This window comes from Carassius carassius, chromosome 49, assembly GCF_963082965.1.
Source record: "Carassius carassius chromosome 49, fCarCar2.1, whole genome shotgun sequence".
NCBI lineage: Eukaryota > Metazoa > Chordata > Actinopteri > Cypriniformes > Cyprinidae > Carassius > Carassius carassius.
This window is the reverse complement of record NC_081803.1, coordinates 15,195,952-15,210,373: the sequence shown is the minus strand read 5'-3', so window position 1 is coordinate 15,210,373 and position 14,422 is coordinate 15,195,952. Positions and strand designations below refer to the sequence as shown.

The window sequence follows — 14,422 nt, the reverse complement described above, 5'->3', positions numbered from 1 at the left end:
GTAAACATGCCCCGTCCCAACTATTTTGAGACCTGTAGCAGAAATCAAAATTGAAATGAGCTCATTTTGTGCATAAAATTGTAAACTTTCTCAGTTTAAACATTTGCTATGTTATCTATGTTCTATTGTGAATAAAATATTGGCTCATGTGATTTGAAAGTCTTTTAGTTTTCATTTTATTAAAATTTAAAAAACGTCCCAACTTTTCCAGAATTCGGGTTGTAGTTTGAGGTAAAGTGGGTAAACATTGGTTTATCAGTTAGCTTAGCTCCAAACGTCCTGCGAGTACTGGCCCTTGGTCATCAGCTTCTTGAAATAGTCTACAGCTTGAGTGTGCGTCAGGCCGCCCACCTCCTCTGCAATCTCATAGAAGGCTGTGTGCACATCCCGAGCCATGTTACGTGCATCTCTGCAAGGACACATATTCTCATTACACAGGCAAGCAAAAATGCTGTTTGAAAGAGATGCTGTGGTCTTTAAAGACAAAATATGATACTGGTGAATGGCAGGATTGACCACTTTATGCAAGCAAAATCATATAACTATATGGAAGCACTATAATTATTTCAAGCGGTTTATTGTTCTACTGAAATCCTGCCAGTTAACTAGGTGCAGACTGTGTTCAAAGAATGCTATTCATCTGTGATAGAATAAACTTCTGGTTCTTACCCACAAACATAGATGTGGGCATTATTTGAATGAATGAGCTTCCACAACTGCTCCTTGTTTTTCTTCAGAAGATTTTGCACATAGATCAATAAAAACAGCACGGTCCAAGGAATTACTCTTAAAAATGGAAATCTTTAATATTGTGAAAACTATTATTGTGATAATAAGACCATTCATATTGGTTTAAGATAAGTGGGGAAAAAATAATAGTAATATTATGCATCTTATTAATAATAATAATAATATGAATCTTTAAATTTGGATTTTTAAAAAAAAAAAAATCTTGTTTTCCAATATGGTAAGATTTTTGACAGAATTTATTTATAGTAAAAACTGTAATATTGTGAAATATGATTTTAATATATTTTTAAAAGTAATTTATTCCTAATTTTCAGGAGCCATTACTCATCTTCATTGTGACATTCTTCTTCAGAAATCATAATATAAATTTATTTTTCAGTAATCTTTGATGAATATAAAAACTCAAAAGAACAACATTTGTTTGAAATCTTTTGTAACATCATAAACATCTGTAATGCCTTTTGTTTAATTCAATGTAGTCTCAGCCTCAGACTTCATGCCCACGGACCGCTGGCTGAACGTCTGATGCATACAGCAAACAAATTTGGAAACACTTTAGGAGTTTCAAAGTCGTCATCAGATTGGTTGAATTATACAGGATTTCATGGAGATGTGTGCATTGTATTCTTTAACGTTCCACCTGGAAACAAAGATGCAATGATGCCAAACCCTGTCATGGCAGAAAAAAGCTGTAGTGTTTTCAGTTGTAACGATGAGAGCTTATCAGGATCTATTAAACACTGCATTTTCAAAAGTATGTGAAATATTTAAAGTTTGCGACAGAATCTTTAAAATACATCCAAAATTTTACACACTGGTCTGTTACTGTGGGGACAATTCCACACCCCTAAACATGATTCATCACAACACGAAATGTGATTGGTTGATTTATCTGTCAATCATGGCCTCTTGGACGGGCCTTGGCCATTCAAAGCAGCCATCCCAGACCTTCTACCATCAGTCTGAAGGTCTGGCTACGCGAGACTAAATTTACTGCATCCTAGCTGAATAAAAATAATATATAAAAGTATATATGGATTTTTAAAATGTGTAATTCCTATTTTTTCAATTTGCATTAGATTTGCCGTCTTCTGTCACACTCAAGTTAACTTTTTAAAACACTAATAATTTAATAACACGGTTCAACATAACATTTAGCAAGTCTCAAAATGAATGCAATATAAACAAATAATTTTATAGATTTCTTTTTTTTGCCAATATAGTATGTAATTTTAATATAATTAATTTGGCAGCCATAACATGAAAGTAATTTAGTTGGTGGCCAGAATTGGAATTTCAGTGCATCCCTAAGTCACTCACCTTCTGCTCCTGGTCTCTGGAAAAGGCAACATTAAGCTGTGTTTCAGCACACCCGCCCTCTCAAACCCCTCCAGTTCCTGCTGGTACAGGAAGTCCTCATTCTTATGGCGACAACCAAAGTAAAGTATCGTCTCACCAACATCCTTCCCTGCAAAAACGATCAAAGACTGAGTGAGATACCTTCACTATATTATTATTCACAAGTTGTGTCAAAGCAAGTTTCAAGCTTCACCTTGTTCTTTCTGCCAAGCTCTCTCATGGATGAAGCCCATGAAGGGGGCGATGCCAGTGCCAGGCCCAATCATGATTACAGGATTACTGGGTTTGAATGGTAGGGGGAATTGGGATCTCCTAACATACATAGGAACGGTGTGCTTGTGGCCGTTCTCGCTCATTTATTTGTTCTTAAGCCAGTTCTGTGGTGTACTCAATCACCACAGCACAGACGTGGATAGAGGTAGGATGCACCTGAAATGAGGGCAAACAAAGTCTGCGTCAACCTCAAAGTTTTTTTTTTTTTTTTGACATTGTGTTTTTATTAAAAGGATATGAGACGGTACAAAGCACATTTGTCAAGTTGTGATTCTACAGTCATGTTTGTTAAAAAAAGAAAGAAAGAAAGAGAGAGAAAAAAAGACAAATATGGCAAATATTTTCAAGGACATTACTTGTTTTGTCTCCATGCCCTTTTTTTTTTTTTTTTTTAAGAAAAAGAAATAAAATGAACAGAAACAAAATATAACCACTGAACACCCAGAAAGTTAACAAAAGTAGCATATCGTTATCAGGATTTGGATTAATTCAAGTAGTTAAATATTTAGAAAATAACAACCTCAAAGTTTTTAATTCAAGGTATAATATCGAAAACTGCAGGGTTTTACCTTGCTGGAGGAGGCGATGGAATAGTATCGAGCCTGAAGTTGAAGGAGCTCACACAGGTGGTCTAAAGTGTTCAGGGAAGGTAGATCCTCTAAAATAGCCAATATGTTCCTCTCAGAATCCAAAACCCAACACTGAAAAATGTAAAAAAAAAAAAAAAAAAAAAAAATGTAATACTGATACAAATCCTTAAAGGACCAATCAGATGGGGAATAAAAATATTCACGTTTTACTGTAGTGGTGTGTTGTTGATATCAAGGTAATGGCTCAGTTCTGTGTGGTATGTGATTGGACAGGGGAACGGATGCTTTTTATTAGATTCCTCTGCAGAATTGAAATACCATTATCAACCACAGCATGTTACATTATGAATGAAAACATTCTGATATGTTTAATTACACAATAAGAATTTCAGATATTAGTACATACCATACAGATTTTTGAGTGAGATTGCAGTATCAAGATCTCCAATATTCAAAGTCTCTCTCCTATTCTGTTGACCACCACTGCATCATTTGTGGGGTAAATGGCAACATAGTCTCCAGCATCATATCTGTCAAGTTTGGCATCAACTGATTAATATGAGGATATAAAAAAAAAACACTCTGGACACGGCATGAATATATACTCAATAGTGAAATTCTATTTATAAGAAATTATAATTAAAGTAGAAAAAATTCATTTGTATTTAATAAAATTTTATTTATATTACGTAATAGAATATAATTTTTAAATAAAAAAATGAAACCAAGCTTAATTTCCCTTTCTAAATTTGTTTCTCCTTTTTGTTTAAAGGGTACAATGTGACCTAGAAATGTTTTCGTGAGATCCACCCAACGAGTCAATTGTAATGCATACCTGATTTTAGAATCCATGATATCTAACTTGATGTGTATCAAGTGCCGGTTTCCTCCTTTGTTCAGCTTCAGGAGAACTTCCTGAAGTTCACACCCCTGTCACGGTTGGTAAACCTAGATCTCTGGGTTTTGCACTTTGTGGTTGAAGTCTGTGTATTACGCGTCAGCACTGATTAGTTTGTGGGCGTCTCCGCTAATTGTCATCAGCAACAGCTGTCACTCATTACTCAACCCTATAAATTGGCTTGTCTAGCGTCTTGTGTTCGTGAGAGCGTTGTTTCATGTTTGTGACCTATGCGTTGCTTTCTTGTGTGTTTCTGCGTTGGATGTCCGTGTCTCCCCGGAACCCCGTCCACGCATACCACCACCAAGCAACATCACTTACCTTCCGCTCACTTCCCCGCAGTTCCTGTCACCCTCTCCTGCTGCCAACTCACCTCCGTCAACCGGATACTTCACCCACCGGCACCATCCTGGACAATGTATTGCTCTCAGCTTCATCTTTGTATCATTTTCGTCTTGTATCATTGTCATCATTAAACCGTTAAATCTCGCACTTGCTTCCTGCCACTCCTTCACCCAGTCGTTACAACCCCTCTGAGAGCACCACAGCATTAGAACACGTCTGCTTTCAGTCATTGTTCTACTAATGAAACCATATATTTTCATTTTAATTCAACAAAGAACAGAAGGCAGTCTGCTAAGTTAAAAAAACATTACTTGAACATTGTAAGTTTAATACAATAACCTTAGTTTCTCTACTCTTTTAAAAAAGTTTTTTTTTTTTTTACTTTCTATTCATCAGAAATCCTGAAAAAAAAATCAAATCCGCATATTAGAATGAAAATGCAGCTTTGCCATCACAGGAATACACTACAGTACATTTAAAATACAATTAAAACAGAAAACAGTATTTTTATATTGTAATGATATTCACAATATCACAGTTTTTACTGCATTTTTTATTTAAATTAACACCCTGGTGAGTAAAAGAGGCTTCTTTCAAAAACATATATCACAGTTAGGGTATATACTGTATATAATCAGACTATTAAATTACTAAACCCAACCATCATTGCACTGGCAAAACAATAAATTCTTCCCCTATATATTGTTTATAACCCCAAAGTAAAGAAAAAAATGATCCCCTTCTCATAGAGTATCCACGCAGCATTTCACAAGACATTCAGCAAAATAGTCATTGCTTTGTGCAAATGAAAATTAGAAAGTTTCTACACACCACTCATACATCAATGCATTGCACTGTTAAGACAATAAGCAATTCCTAAGAGCAAAAGTGATTACAAATTACAACAGATGAAACCTCTCTGCAGCGGCCAGTCTGTCCTGAGGCAAAGAGAACTCTGTCCTTTAGGGTTCGGCATACAGAGCACTTTCGTCTCTAAGAGGTTTGGATCAAGCCCTCATACAGCCTGAGAAAGTCCTTTGGGCTGTGTAAAAGATCATTAGGAGAATCTGTAGAAAACACATCACTCTTCAGTGAAGGAAAAAAGGTGTGAGGCAGGCGAGGGTCTGAGACGGGCTCCCATGCATGCTCATTCTCCCGGTCTCTCTCGGTCTCTCTCCTGCCATCTGGCCAGAGCACAGCGGTTGCAAAGCAACAGGAATATACAACATTTCCCATGGATCTCTGCAGCAAAATGCTGTTACTGAATCCTCACATCATCCTAAATGCACATGCACATAGACATGGAAAATACTCGAATGCCCCTGCCAACGCAAACACAAGGAGTCCATTCCCTCCTTTTCCCAGCCTAATAAAATACAAGAGAACACTAAAACAAAAGCCCATCTAAATTTTTAATTAATTTTTAAAACGCTTTGCAATGTGTTTCACTGCAGACTCCAAATAAGAAATGCATTTGATTAGAACAACTAAAAAAGAAAGACTAGTGGAGTTGTTGATGGCTTGGACTGGCTTGGTGTTGGTGCTTAAGTCATCAGGCCTTTCATTGTTTTAAAGGGTGAGTATAGGTCACAAGTTTAACACAAAACCCTACAGCTGACTAACAAGGATTATGAGGCACATTCAGGAACAATAACATCCTGTGACTCCATCTGAACAAATAGCTCATTTTCAACCTCATGCAATCCTTCTTTTTACTGCACGGCTCACTTTAATGTTTGATATCAACAGCTGAGTCACTAATGTGTCTGTTCGGAATTGTGAAAACTGAACAGGAAATGAACTTTTACCAACTTGACATGTATGAAAATTTATGGACAAAGAAGTAGCTGTTGGCATTCACAATTACACATAACCACTGTGTATATGAACTGTGTCTCAGCTACTGCAGACCATAACCCTGAGACAGAATGTAACGTACACACATTCTCTCAATCCCATTACGTCAACATTTTGCAATGTTGGAGTCCATGACCACAAAGTGCTTTAGGAACGAACCATGGTGGAGAAACGATGCTTTGTTCGAACAAGCCCAAAGGTCTATGGGGAGAAAAACTATAAACAGGCCGTCCAATAAAATATTATTGCAAATTTGAGCCCTATAACACAGTTTCTGCCATGGACTGTAAAGCTCATTTTGTACCTTTATTATTTGCATTTACACTGGTGGCTGAGGAGAGATCCCCCATATGATTGTGAAGTGCTTTGAGTGTACAGCAATACACACTACAGCGCTATATAAATGCCTCATTCATTCACTATTGTGGGGTGGAAGAACACATATATATTGTGCTTGTGTTTCACTCTTTCAAGGCTCTGATCAACATTTTTGTTGTGCAGAACAATTTGTGTTGGTGTAATATTTCTCTATTGAGGACAAATGAAGGGGGAAGGGGAGTTAAAATGAGGCACTCACACTGCAGGAAATGTCTTCAAATCCAGAACAGGCTCTGATTTTTTCTGGAAGAAGAACCAGTAGATAAGCAGTCCTGCGATTAGAGAGAAGACAAAGGTGTCCAGAGAGCCTAGGAGAGGCTCCGGAGTCTGATCCTCATCGGAGAGCAGCTGGGATTCACTGTCCTCCATTTTCACATAATTCAGTGAACAGATATGTCTGTAAAAACAGATTTGTTTTCATCACTTGCTTTCATCAACTCTGAAACACACACACACGCAGACAATTTATATTTACATATAATTTATTAATCATATTTAAAATTTAAAAAAAATAATAATAATATGATAAATGCTATAGATTGACAGTATCTAAAGATAGTATAGATTAAAACTTTAGTTTGAGCCATATATAGTTGACGTTGAAAAACAATAGAATTGGTGAGTTGTCTCGCTGTGCCCTCTTTTGAAGACTCAATGTAATTACACAATAATGACAAGTTACAAAACACACTTTGTTTTGAAGGACGTACATTTCTAATTAATATCATTTTCCTCACCTCGTTTGCTTACATAGAAACTTTTATCGTTAAATATCAGCTATGACGTGTTACAAAACACCCCTCATCTCTTAAAAAGCAGAAGGCTGTTGTACTGACGTGTTTTTGGACATGTATGGCTTTGTTGAAATACTTTGACGTACATACACGAATATGTTAATATCGCGTAGTAAAGTTACATTGTGTACCATCTCATACTACTACCACTCTATCATTGCCATAGTATTTTTGTAAGGGCAGACCACTTACGCGTATGTACACCAAATATTCACTTTTTGTTTATGACTTCACAAAGGGACTGACAATACACTAACAGGGATGGATATTGTTATAATTCAACAGTTACACAACAAAACACACACTAGAAAAACACATACCTCCGGACCGGTTAGCTGGAGCAAGGAGCACAGCACGAGCTTACGTCACAGTGAAACGCCGGGTTGCCAGGCCCAAGTTCAAATATACCATTTCGAACAGATGCTACCTTTTTGCTTTGTTGTAATGTTTAGAATGCGTTAACGTGTTCTTAGAATGTTTATAGATTTTTCATTTCTTTTTTTTTCCCCACTGCAGCAAATTTCCCCCACTTAGAACTGACCTGTCTCTCAGCGTAGGATTATTTGGCAATTATATATGCTATGACAGTTGAATTTAAATAAGAAAATAAGGGAATAAAAAAAACTGTTATGGTCAATTAGGTCAATTCTTTACTTTAAATCTTGGTTTAAAATGGAAGTGGATGAGATGTCTTTACAATATTAATAAAAACCTTGGACCTAAAGTTCTGCTGAAAGCACTTGAGGGATATTTTCATTTACCATTTCTGTCTGACAGGGCTTCCTCAATCAATTCTTGAAAATGTTGAAAAAGTCATTCAGTTTTCCCTAACATTTAACTGACTGCACATGCATCTGCACATGAAGGTGATGGTAAAGTCAAAATGTGTTGACATTGTGGAACAACGCCACTGATAGCAAATGATTTCCATAAATGTCTTCTAGCTTCTGTTTGAGTTCTCTTGAACAATCATTAACTTGCCCATTCTTATCAACTTTAACTATAGGCCAGAGGTGTTTTAGAAATGTGGAAAAAGAAAACAACAAACTGTTATCATATTTTGATGTCATGACTTTCTTTGGCATATGGTGTGCAAAACATCATGACACTTAGTCCTTTAATTTAAAAAAAAAAAAACATATATATTAAATATTTTAGGTTTAGGGAAAATACATTTTATCCCTAATGCTTTGTGACACATTTGCAAAAATCATAACTTAGCCAAGTTGAACAAAAAACCGAAAAAAACATTTTTTGAAAACATTTAATCAAAAAATATGAATGACATTTAAATGACATTTAAAAAACATTAATATAAAACATAACTTCTTTTAATAAAGAGTTCAGCAGTCTTTGTGCTGGTCATTTATAAAGCTTTGGCTCTGTCGTGATCCATGTATTTGTGGTAAACAACTCCAAGAGTGGTGAAGAAATTCCCCATGAACAAAACAAGCAAAGTAGAGGCACACATGAGAACCTAAGAAAAATTGTAAAAAAAAATTTAAATTAGAATACAAATTATTTCAACATCAAACATAAAAAATTATATATATGTATATATATGTATATATATATATTATATATATATATATATATATATATATATATATATATATATATATATATATATATATATATATATATACATATATATATATATATATGTGTGTGCATATAATAAAATTATGTGTATATATATATATATATATATATATATATATATATAATGTAAGATATATATTATAAATGCTTTTGGATTGAAGCAATATACACACCTTGAATAGTAAATATAACTTGTGGATCTTTATTTTACTATTTTATTTAGCTAATACGTGTAAGCACATGATGTAAACAAAACTATTTTGAAAAACTGACCTGCCACTCTTTCCATACTGGATGCTGAGTCATTTGGAAGAGTGTAACTGCATTATGAAGCTGGAAAAACTGTATATACATAATAAGATGGTTAGAACCACAGCATAACAACAATAGAATTACATCAGAACTTGTCAACGTTTCACTTCACTATTTTAATAACTTGTTTTGTCTGGTACTGTCATTCAGGTACATGTAAATATAATGGTTACATCGTCTCTAACTATGTTACACCTTTAACCTGACATATTGCCCTCTGTGCCACCAGAAGAAGCCTTTACTATGATGATTACAAAATTAACAAACATAGTATCAAACTTACATGGCCCAAGAAAAGGAAAGGCAGGAGAAAGGTCAGACCCCTCCACATCCAGGACTGAAACCCCTCTGATCATAAAGCACATGTGAAAACGTGTTAGCAGATAAATCTGCAATAGAATAAGGGGAAAAAAAGACGAGAAAAGAACACACAACCCACCAACTGTGAGGTCCATGTTGTGTCTTTCTCCAAGAGCTCTAAGTCTATATAAGCAGCCACTCTGGTAATAGTACTGGAGAAACTGAACAAAATCTGAATGGAGAACAAAACAAGAAAAATAAGTGATTAAATAAGACAATGAATAAATCATTAATACACTGAACGTGTTACTAATACTGTAAGGCAGCAGTTCTCACTTATATACATGGAGTAGGACAGGAACTGATTTCTGAACATCTGGTAGAGCTCACCATCAGGCCTGTGAGACAAATGAACAGTTGACACAAATCTGATATTCACACATTATCTCTCGCGCTTTCTCACACTAATTCTGTTCTACTAACCCTCAAAAATTACTATAACGTGTGCCATCCTACTTGAACACATTTCAAGCATTTAATCAGAATAAATGAATCTGATTAAACTAATACATAATTAAATACTCTTTATTAAAGGGCCAAAGTTTCAAAGATTTAATTGTGTAATATCTAACTGTGTTAAAGAGTTACATTGTTCTTACCAGGTCAGCATTACTCCAGAGAGAAATGTTGAGACATAGTGTTGAAACACCCACCAGCCCTTGATCCTAAAACACAAGGCAAGTATTGAAACTTTACAGTAGAGTCTGTAGTACTGCATTAATACATGGCAAGAATTGTGTATTACATACAATGTAAAAAATTAAAATTAAAGGTTCAACAGGAGGTTTTCGCAGTGATGCCATATAAGAATCACTTTAAGTTCCCCAAAAATCCTCCCAGTTAACAATTCTCATAAAAGAACATTTTAATAGTCTAAAGAACCTTTTTTCCACTATAAAGAACCTTTTGTGAGAGGACTATGGAAAGGTTCCACAGATCTTTAAGGCTCTTCATGGAACCATAGATGTCAATAAAAAATATTTCTTTCTTTCTTAATTTAGTCAACCTTTATCCTTTATTAGAAGTCAATGTTACACAGTTAAAAGAACCTTTATTTTTAAGAGTATAATCATAGGATTATTCTTACTTGGAGCCGTTATTAATGAGGATGCTCTCTCTTATCGTCAATGTACAATAATACCACACCAACAGGAAGTTGAAAAGTGCATCTACAACCCTGTCAGAACACAAGGGCAAAGACAAACACATACATTAATCTGGTTATGTATTAGTGAAACATGCAGAATTACATATGATCACTGATTAAAAAATGGCTGTTGATACATGATATTAAAAAAAATACACTTTTCCACTCTTAAAAGCACTATTAGGCTAAGCCAAAAATGTTCATATTTAGTTGGAATAAACATGTACCTGTAGCTGAACAAAAACCAACAGGTGAATGAGAAGAACAAGAGAAGCACAGTCAAGTATAGTTTGAACTTCTCGTACTCATCTTTATAGGCAAACCTGTAGTGGAGAAACAGGCAAGAGTCAAACAAATCACATGACTCATCAACATGACTGCTTTTCATGACACCACATTGTTTAAAGATGATGATCACAAGTTATTGTGGTGTTAGATTTTTTCTGAACATTTAATTCAGACAGGACTGTTTGAGATGCTTACTTGGACTGCTTGTTAAGAAGTGTGACGTTAACATTTCCAAGCACAAGACTGAGGTATAACCTGGAACAAGAACAGAGTTAGCATCAGTATATTTCATGTAATAACCTGGTGCTTGCAGAATCATTGAAAGTGTTTGAACAAGGCAAATTACAAATCCACACACCACTGTCAATCATTATTAAAATATATACCACACACACCTTTAGTCTACAATACTTTAAGGTCACTGAATTAGTAACAGGCAAATATAGAGCTGTATGACCTGCTTTGAATTGTAAATGCATTTAATGTGTATTACTCATTTTTCTTTGGCAGGAAGGCCTCCATCTCAAAAAAGACGTTTGATCTCTCCTTTATAGAATCTTGGATCTCATCTATTTTATTTACATCTTCTGAATTCGCTACCGCTCTGCATCTACGAGAGAAAAAAGAATGAGTATAAGATACAGAACGACAACATTTATTTTTGACCAAAGCTTATATAACTCCTAACTGACTCCTGCAGGGATTCGTTGAGATCCTTTAACTTTTTCCTCTGGCGTGCGATTGAAGAAGAACAGCTGTCCTGCAGTTTCGAAACCTCCTCCAGCTTTTGTTTGTAAAGTCGATGTGTCTCCTAAGTAACAAATACTGACATTAGACATTTGCAGTTGGTCACAACAATTATGATGCATATAAAACATTTAAATATAGAAGAGTAAGGTCTGATATTTCAGAGCTGTCCTGTTAACGTTATCTGATTAGCACTAGAGAAAGAAAGACTCCACACCTGAACTTGTTGATAGTCTTTTTTCAGATCCTCCCATTCTTGTAAACATTCTTTCAAGCCAGTCGGGTTAAATAACATTTCCACAGAGTGTATTTGATGAAAGGTAGTTTTCCCAGATAAGAGTGAAGAGAATAAAGGGTCTGTTCTACCGTTGTCGGATCACCTCGCTATCTTTTTTTAACACACGTCTGTCATCTGAACGCAGCTTCACAACAAGCTTAGCCAATCAGAGAAGAACCCCGCGTCATAATGAAACGCCCCTCCACGTAATCTGACCAATGAGCGCTTTCAAGACAAGACAGCTACGTTCCTCAGCCAAAAGGAATATAGCAACTTTGAATAACCAAAGTTCAGGGTTAGTGTTTAAAATGTAGACAGAACCTCTTAATAGGTCATTGGAATAATGTATTTGCAGAAAATTTTAAAAAGGTTTATTACAATTATTATTTATTTCATTAATTATTTCATCATTATTTCAAGTTAGGCACATCAACCATAACTCCTTCAAAAACAGCTAGAAGCCTTGGATTTATGATTGATGATCAGCTGACTTTCTCAGACCACATTGCTAAAACTGTCCGATCCTGCAGATTTGCTTCATTCAACATCAAGAAGATCAAGCCCTTTCTTTCGGAACATGCTGCACAATTCCTTGTTCAAGCTCTTGTTCTGTCCAGGCTGGACTATTGCAATGCTCTCTTGGCAGGTCTTCCATCCAGTTCTATCAAACCATTAATTCAGAACGCGGCAGCAAGATTAATTTTTAATGAACCAAAAAGAATACACGTCACACCTCTGTTTATCAATTTGCACTGGCTTCCAATAGCTGCTCGCATAAAATTCAAGGCATTGAAGTTTGCCTACAAAACTACCACTGGCTCTGCACCCATTTACCTAAATTTGTTACTTCAGACTTATGTGCCCTCTAGATGCTTGCGTTCTGCAAGTGAACGTCGCTTGATTGTGCCATCCCAAAGAAGCACAAAGTCACTTTTACAGACTTTTAAATTAAATGTTCCCCTGGTGGAATGACCTCCCCAACTCAATCTGAGCGCCATCGTCAAGAATCAGCTTAAAACACATCTCTTCCATCTTTATTTGACCCTCTAACTTTAACACTCACTATTCTAATTCTATTCTTTAAAAAAAATAATCTAACTACCTTTCTAATCTTTTTGTATTCTATTTTCTTTTCATTTATTATGCAATTGTATGTGTGTGTGTGTGTGTGTGTGTGTAAAGACCTCTAACACTAGCTTGCTCTATTCTTTTTTTTATTCTATCCGTTTCTTTTTATTTATTATATTTAAAATCCCATGCTATGTGTACTGTGTTAACCTAACTGAGACTTGTTATAGCACTTATATCATTGCTCTTTTTGTTGTTTTTGATTGCTTCCACTGTCCTCATCTGTAAGTCGCTTTGGATAAAAGCGTCTGCTAAATGAATAAATGTAATGTAATGTAATTACAACATTTTTATTATAAATAGTATATGTGTTGAAGCAACATATACGGCAAAGTTGACGAAAATGCAGACCAGTAGCCCTCCTGACTTATCATTGATCTTATGACATAAACTGCTCTTTTTAGTGGTATATAATAAATCTGTATATTAACTATTTTGGGTAACACTTTACAATAAGGTACATTAGTTAACTACTTTAATTAACATGAACTTAGCATGAACAATACTTCTACAGCATTTATTAATCTTAGTTAATGTTAACACTTACTAATGCATTATTAAAATCAAAAGTTGTGCTTTTTAACATTAAGTCCCCTTGGAATTATAAGGTTCTATCTGCATTGCGAGTAGTTTTGAGATATTGAGCTTCAAAGTTTTTGCATTCCATTCAACTGTGTAGATAAAACCTTATTGTTTTTTAAATAAAAATCCCATAATGTATACAACATAAAAAATCTATCAGATAATGTAAATAAGTTGTCATAGAATAACAATATGGGAATAACTAATTTTGACAAAAATGTCAGATAAAGAACCTTATAATTCCAAGGGGACGATTAGTTAATGCACTGTGAATTAACATGAACTAATAATGAATTTTTATTAACCCTTTCATGCATGAATTTGAAATGATTTTTTTCCTGTTTTTTTATTGCTGTTAGGGCATGAAAAACAAGAATTGATTTTTATTTTATTTTTCAAAGATATCTTCAGATGTCCACTTGAGTGGAAAGCATGCAGTTATGGTTTAAACTGAAGATATACTATATTAAATATAAGACAATAATCAAACAGATAAAGTATGTGAATTTAACCAACTAATCAATACAATTATATCAAATCATGTGAAAACTATAAAATATATGCAAAAAATATAAATGCGAAATATTGCAAAGGCTTCATACAACTTCATACAAGTTGCACTTTGCATATCTTTGATATTAGAACATGAGGACATGATTCCATCAGAATTTTCTAAAGCCTGTCAAGGTACAACTGTGGAAACCACTCAGATGCTCCCTCCAGTGCACCAGAGTA

General features: G+C 34.9%; 1 protein-coding gene and 1 pseudogene across 1 annotated transcript; both read right to left on the bottom strand.

Moving 5' to 3' along the window:
* Positions 1-264: 264 nt before the first annotated feature.
* Positions 265-6,819, bottom strand: LOC132132366 (NADPH--cytochrome P450 reductase-like; annotated as a pseudogene).
* A 1,530-nt stretch (positions 6,820-8,349) lies between these two features.
* LOC132132767 (ion channel TACAN-like) lies at positions 8,350-12,159 on the bottom strand. The gene is made up of 12 exons (XM_059545289.1): positions 11,918-12,159; positions 11,646-11,764; positions 11,447-11,563; positions 11,149-11,208; positions 10,893-10,988; positions 10,606-10,695; positions 10,118-10,183; positions 9,795-9,856; positions 9,598-9,690; positions 9,442-9,506; positions 9,120-9,188; positions 8,350-8,721 (listed from the first exon to the last, which is right to left on the bottom strand). Exons 1-12 carry the CDS (start codon positions 11,993-11,995, stop codon positions 8,611-8,613), a joined length of 1,026 nt encoding a protein of 341 aa, XP_059401272.1. The 5' UTR covers positions 11,996-12,159; the 3' UTR covers positions 8,350-8,610.
* Between the last annotated feature and the right edge of the window lie 2,263 nt (positions 12,160-14,422).

What these genes read in the sequence shown, in the direction of transcription:
- LOC132132767 (XM_059545289.1), bottom strand. Translation starts at nt 11,995, where the DNA reads ATGTTATTTAACCCGACTGGCTTGAAAGAATGTTTACAAGAATGGGAG. An exon ending in TGGTTTTTGTTCAGCTACAG is followed by an intron (nt 10,696 to 10,892) that starts GTACATGTTTAT and finishes GTGTTCTGACAG; the next exon opens with GGTTGTAGATGCACTTTTCA. An exon ending in TCTGGAGTAATGCTGACCTG is followed by an intron (nt 9,857 to 10,117) that starts GTAAGAACAATG and finishes TTTGTCTCACAG; the next exon opens with GCCTGATGGTGAGCTCTACC.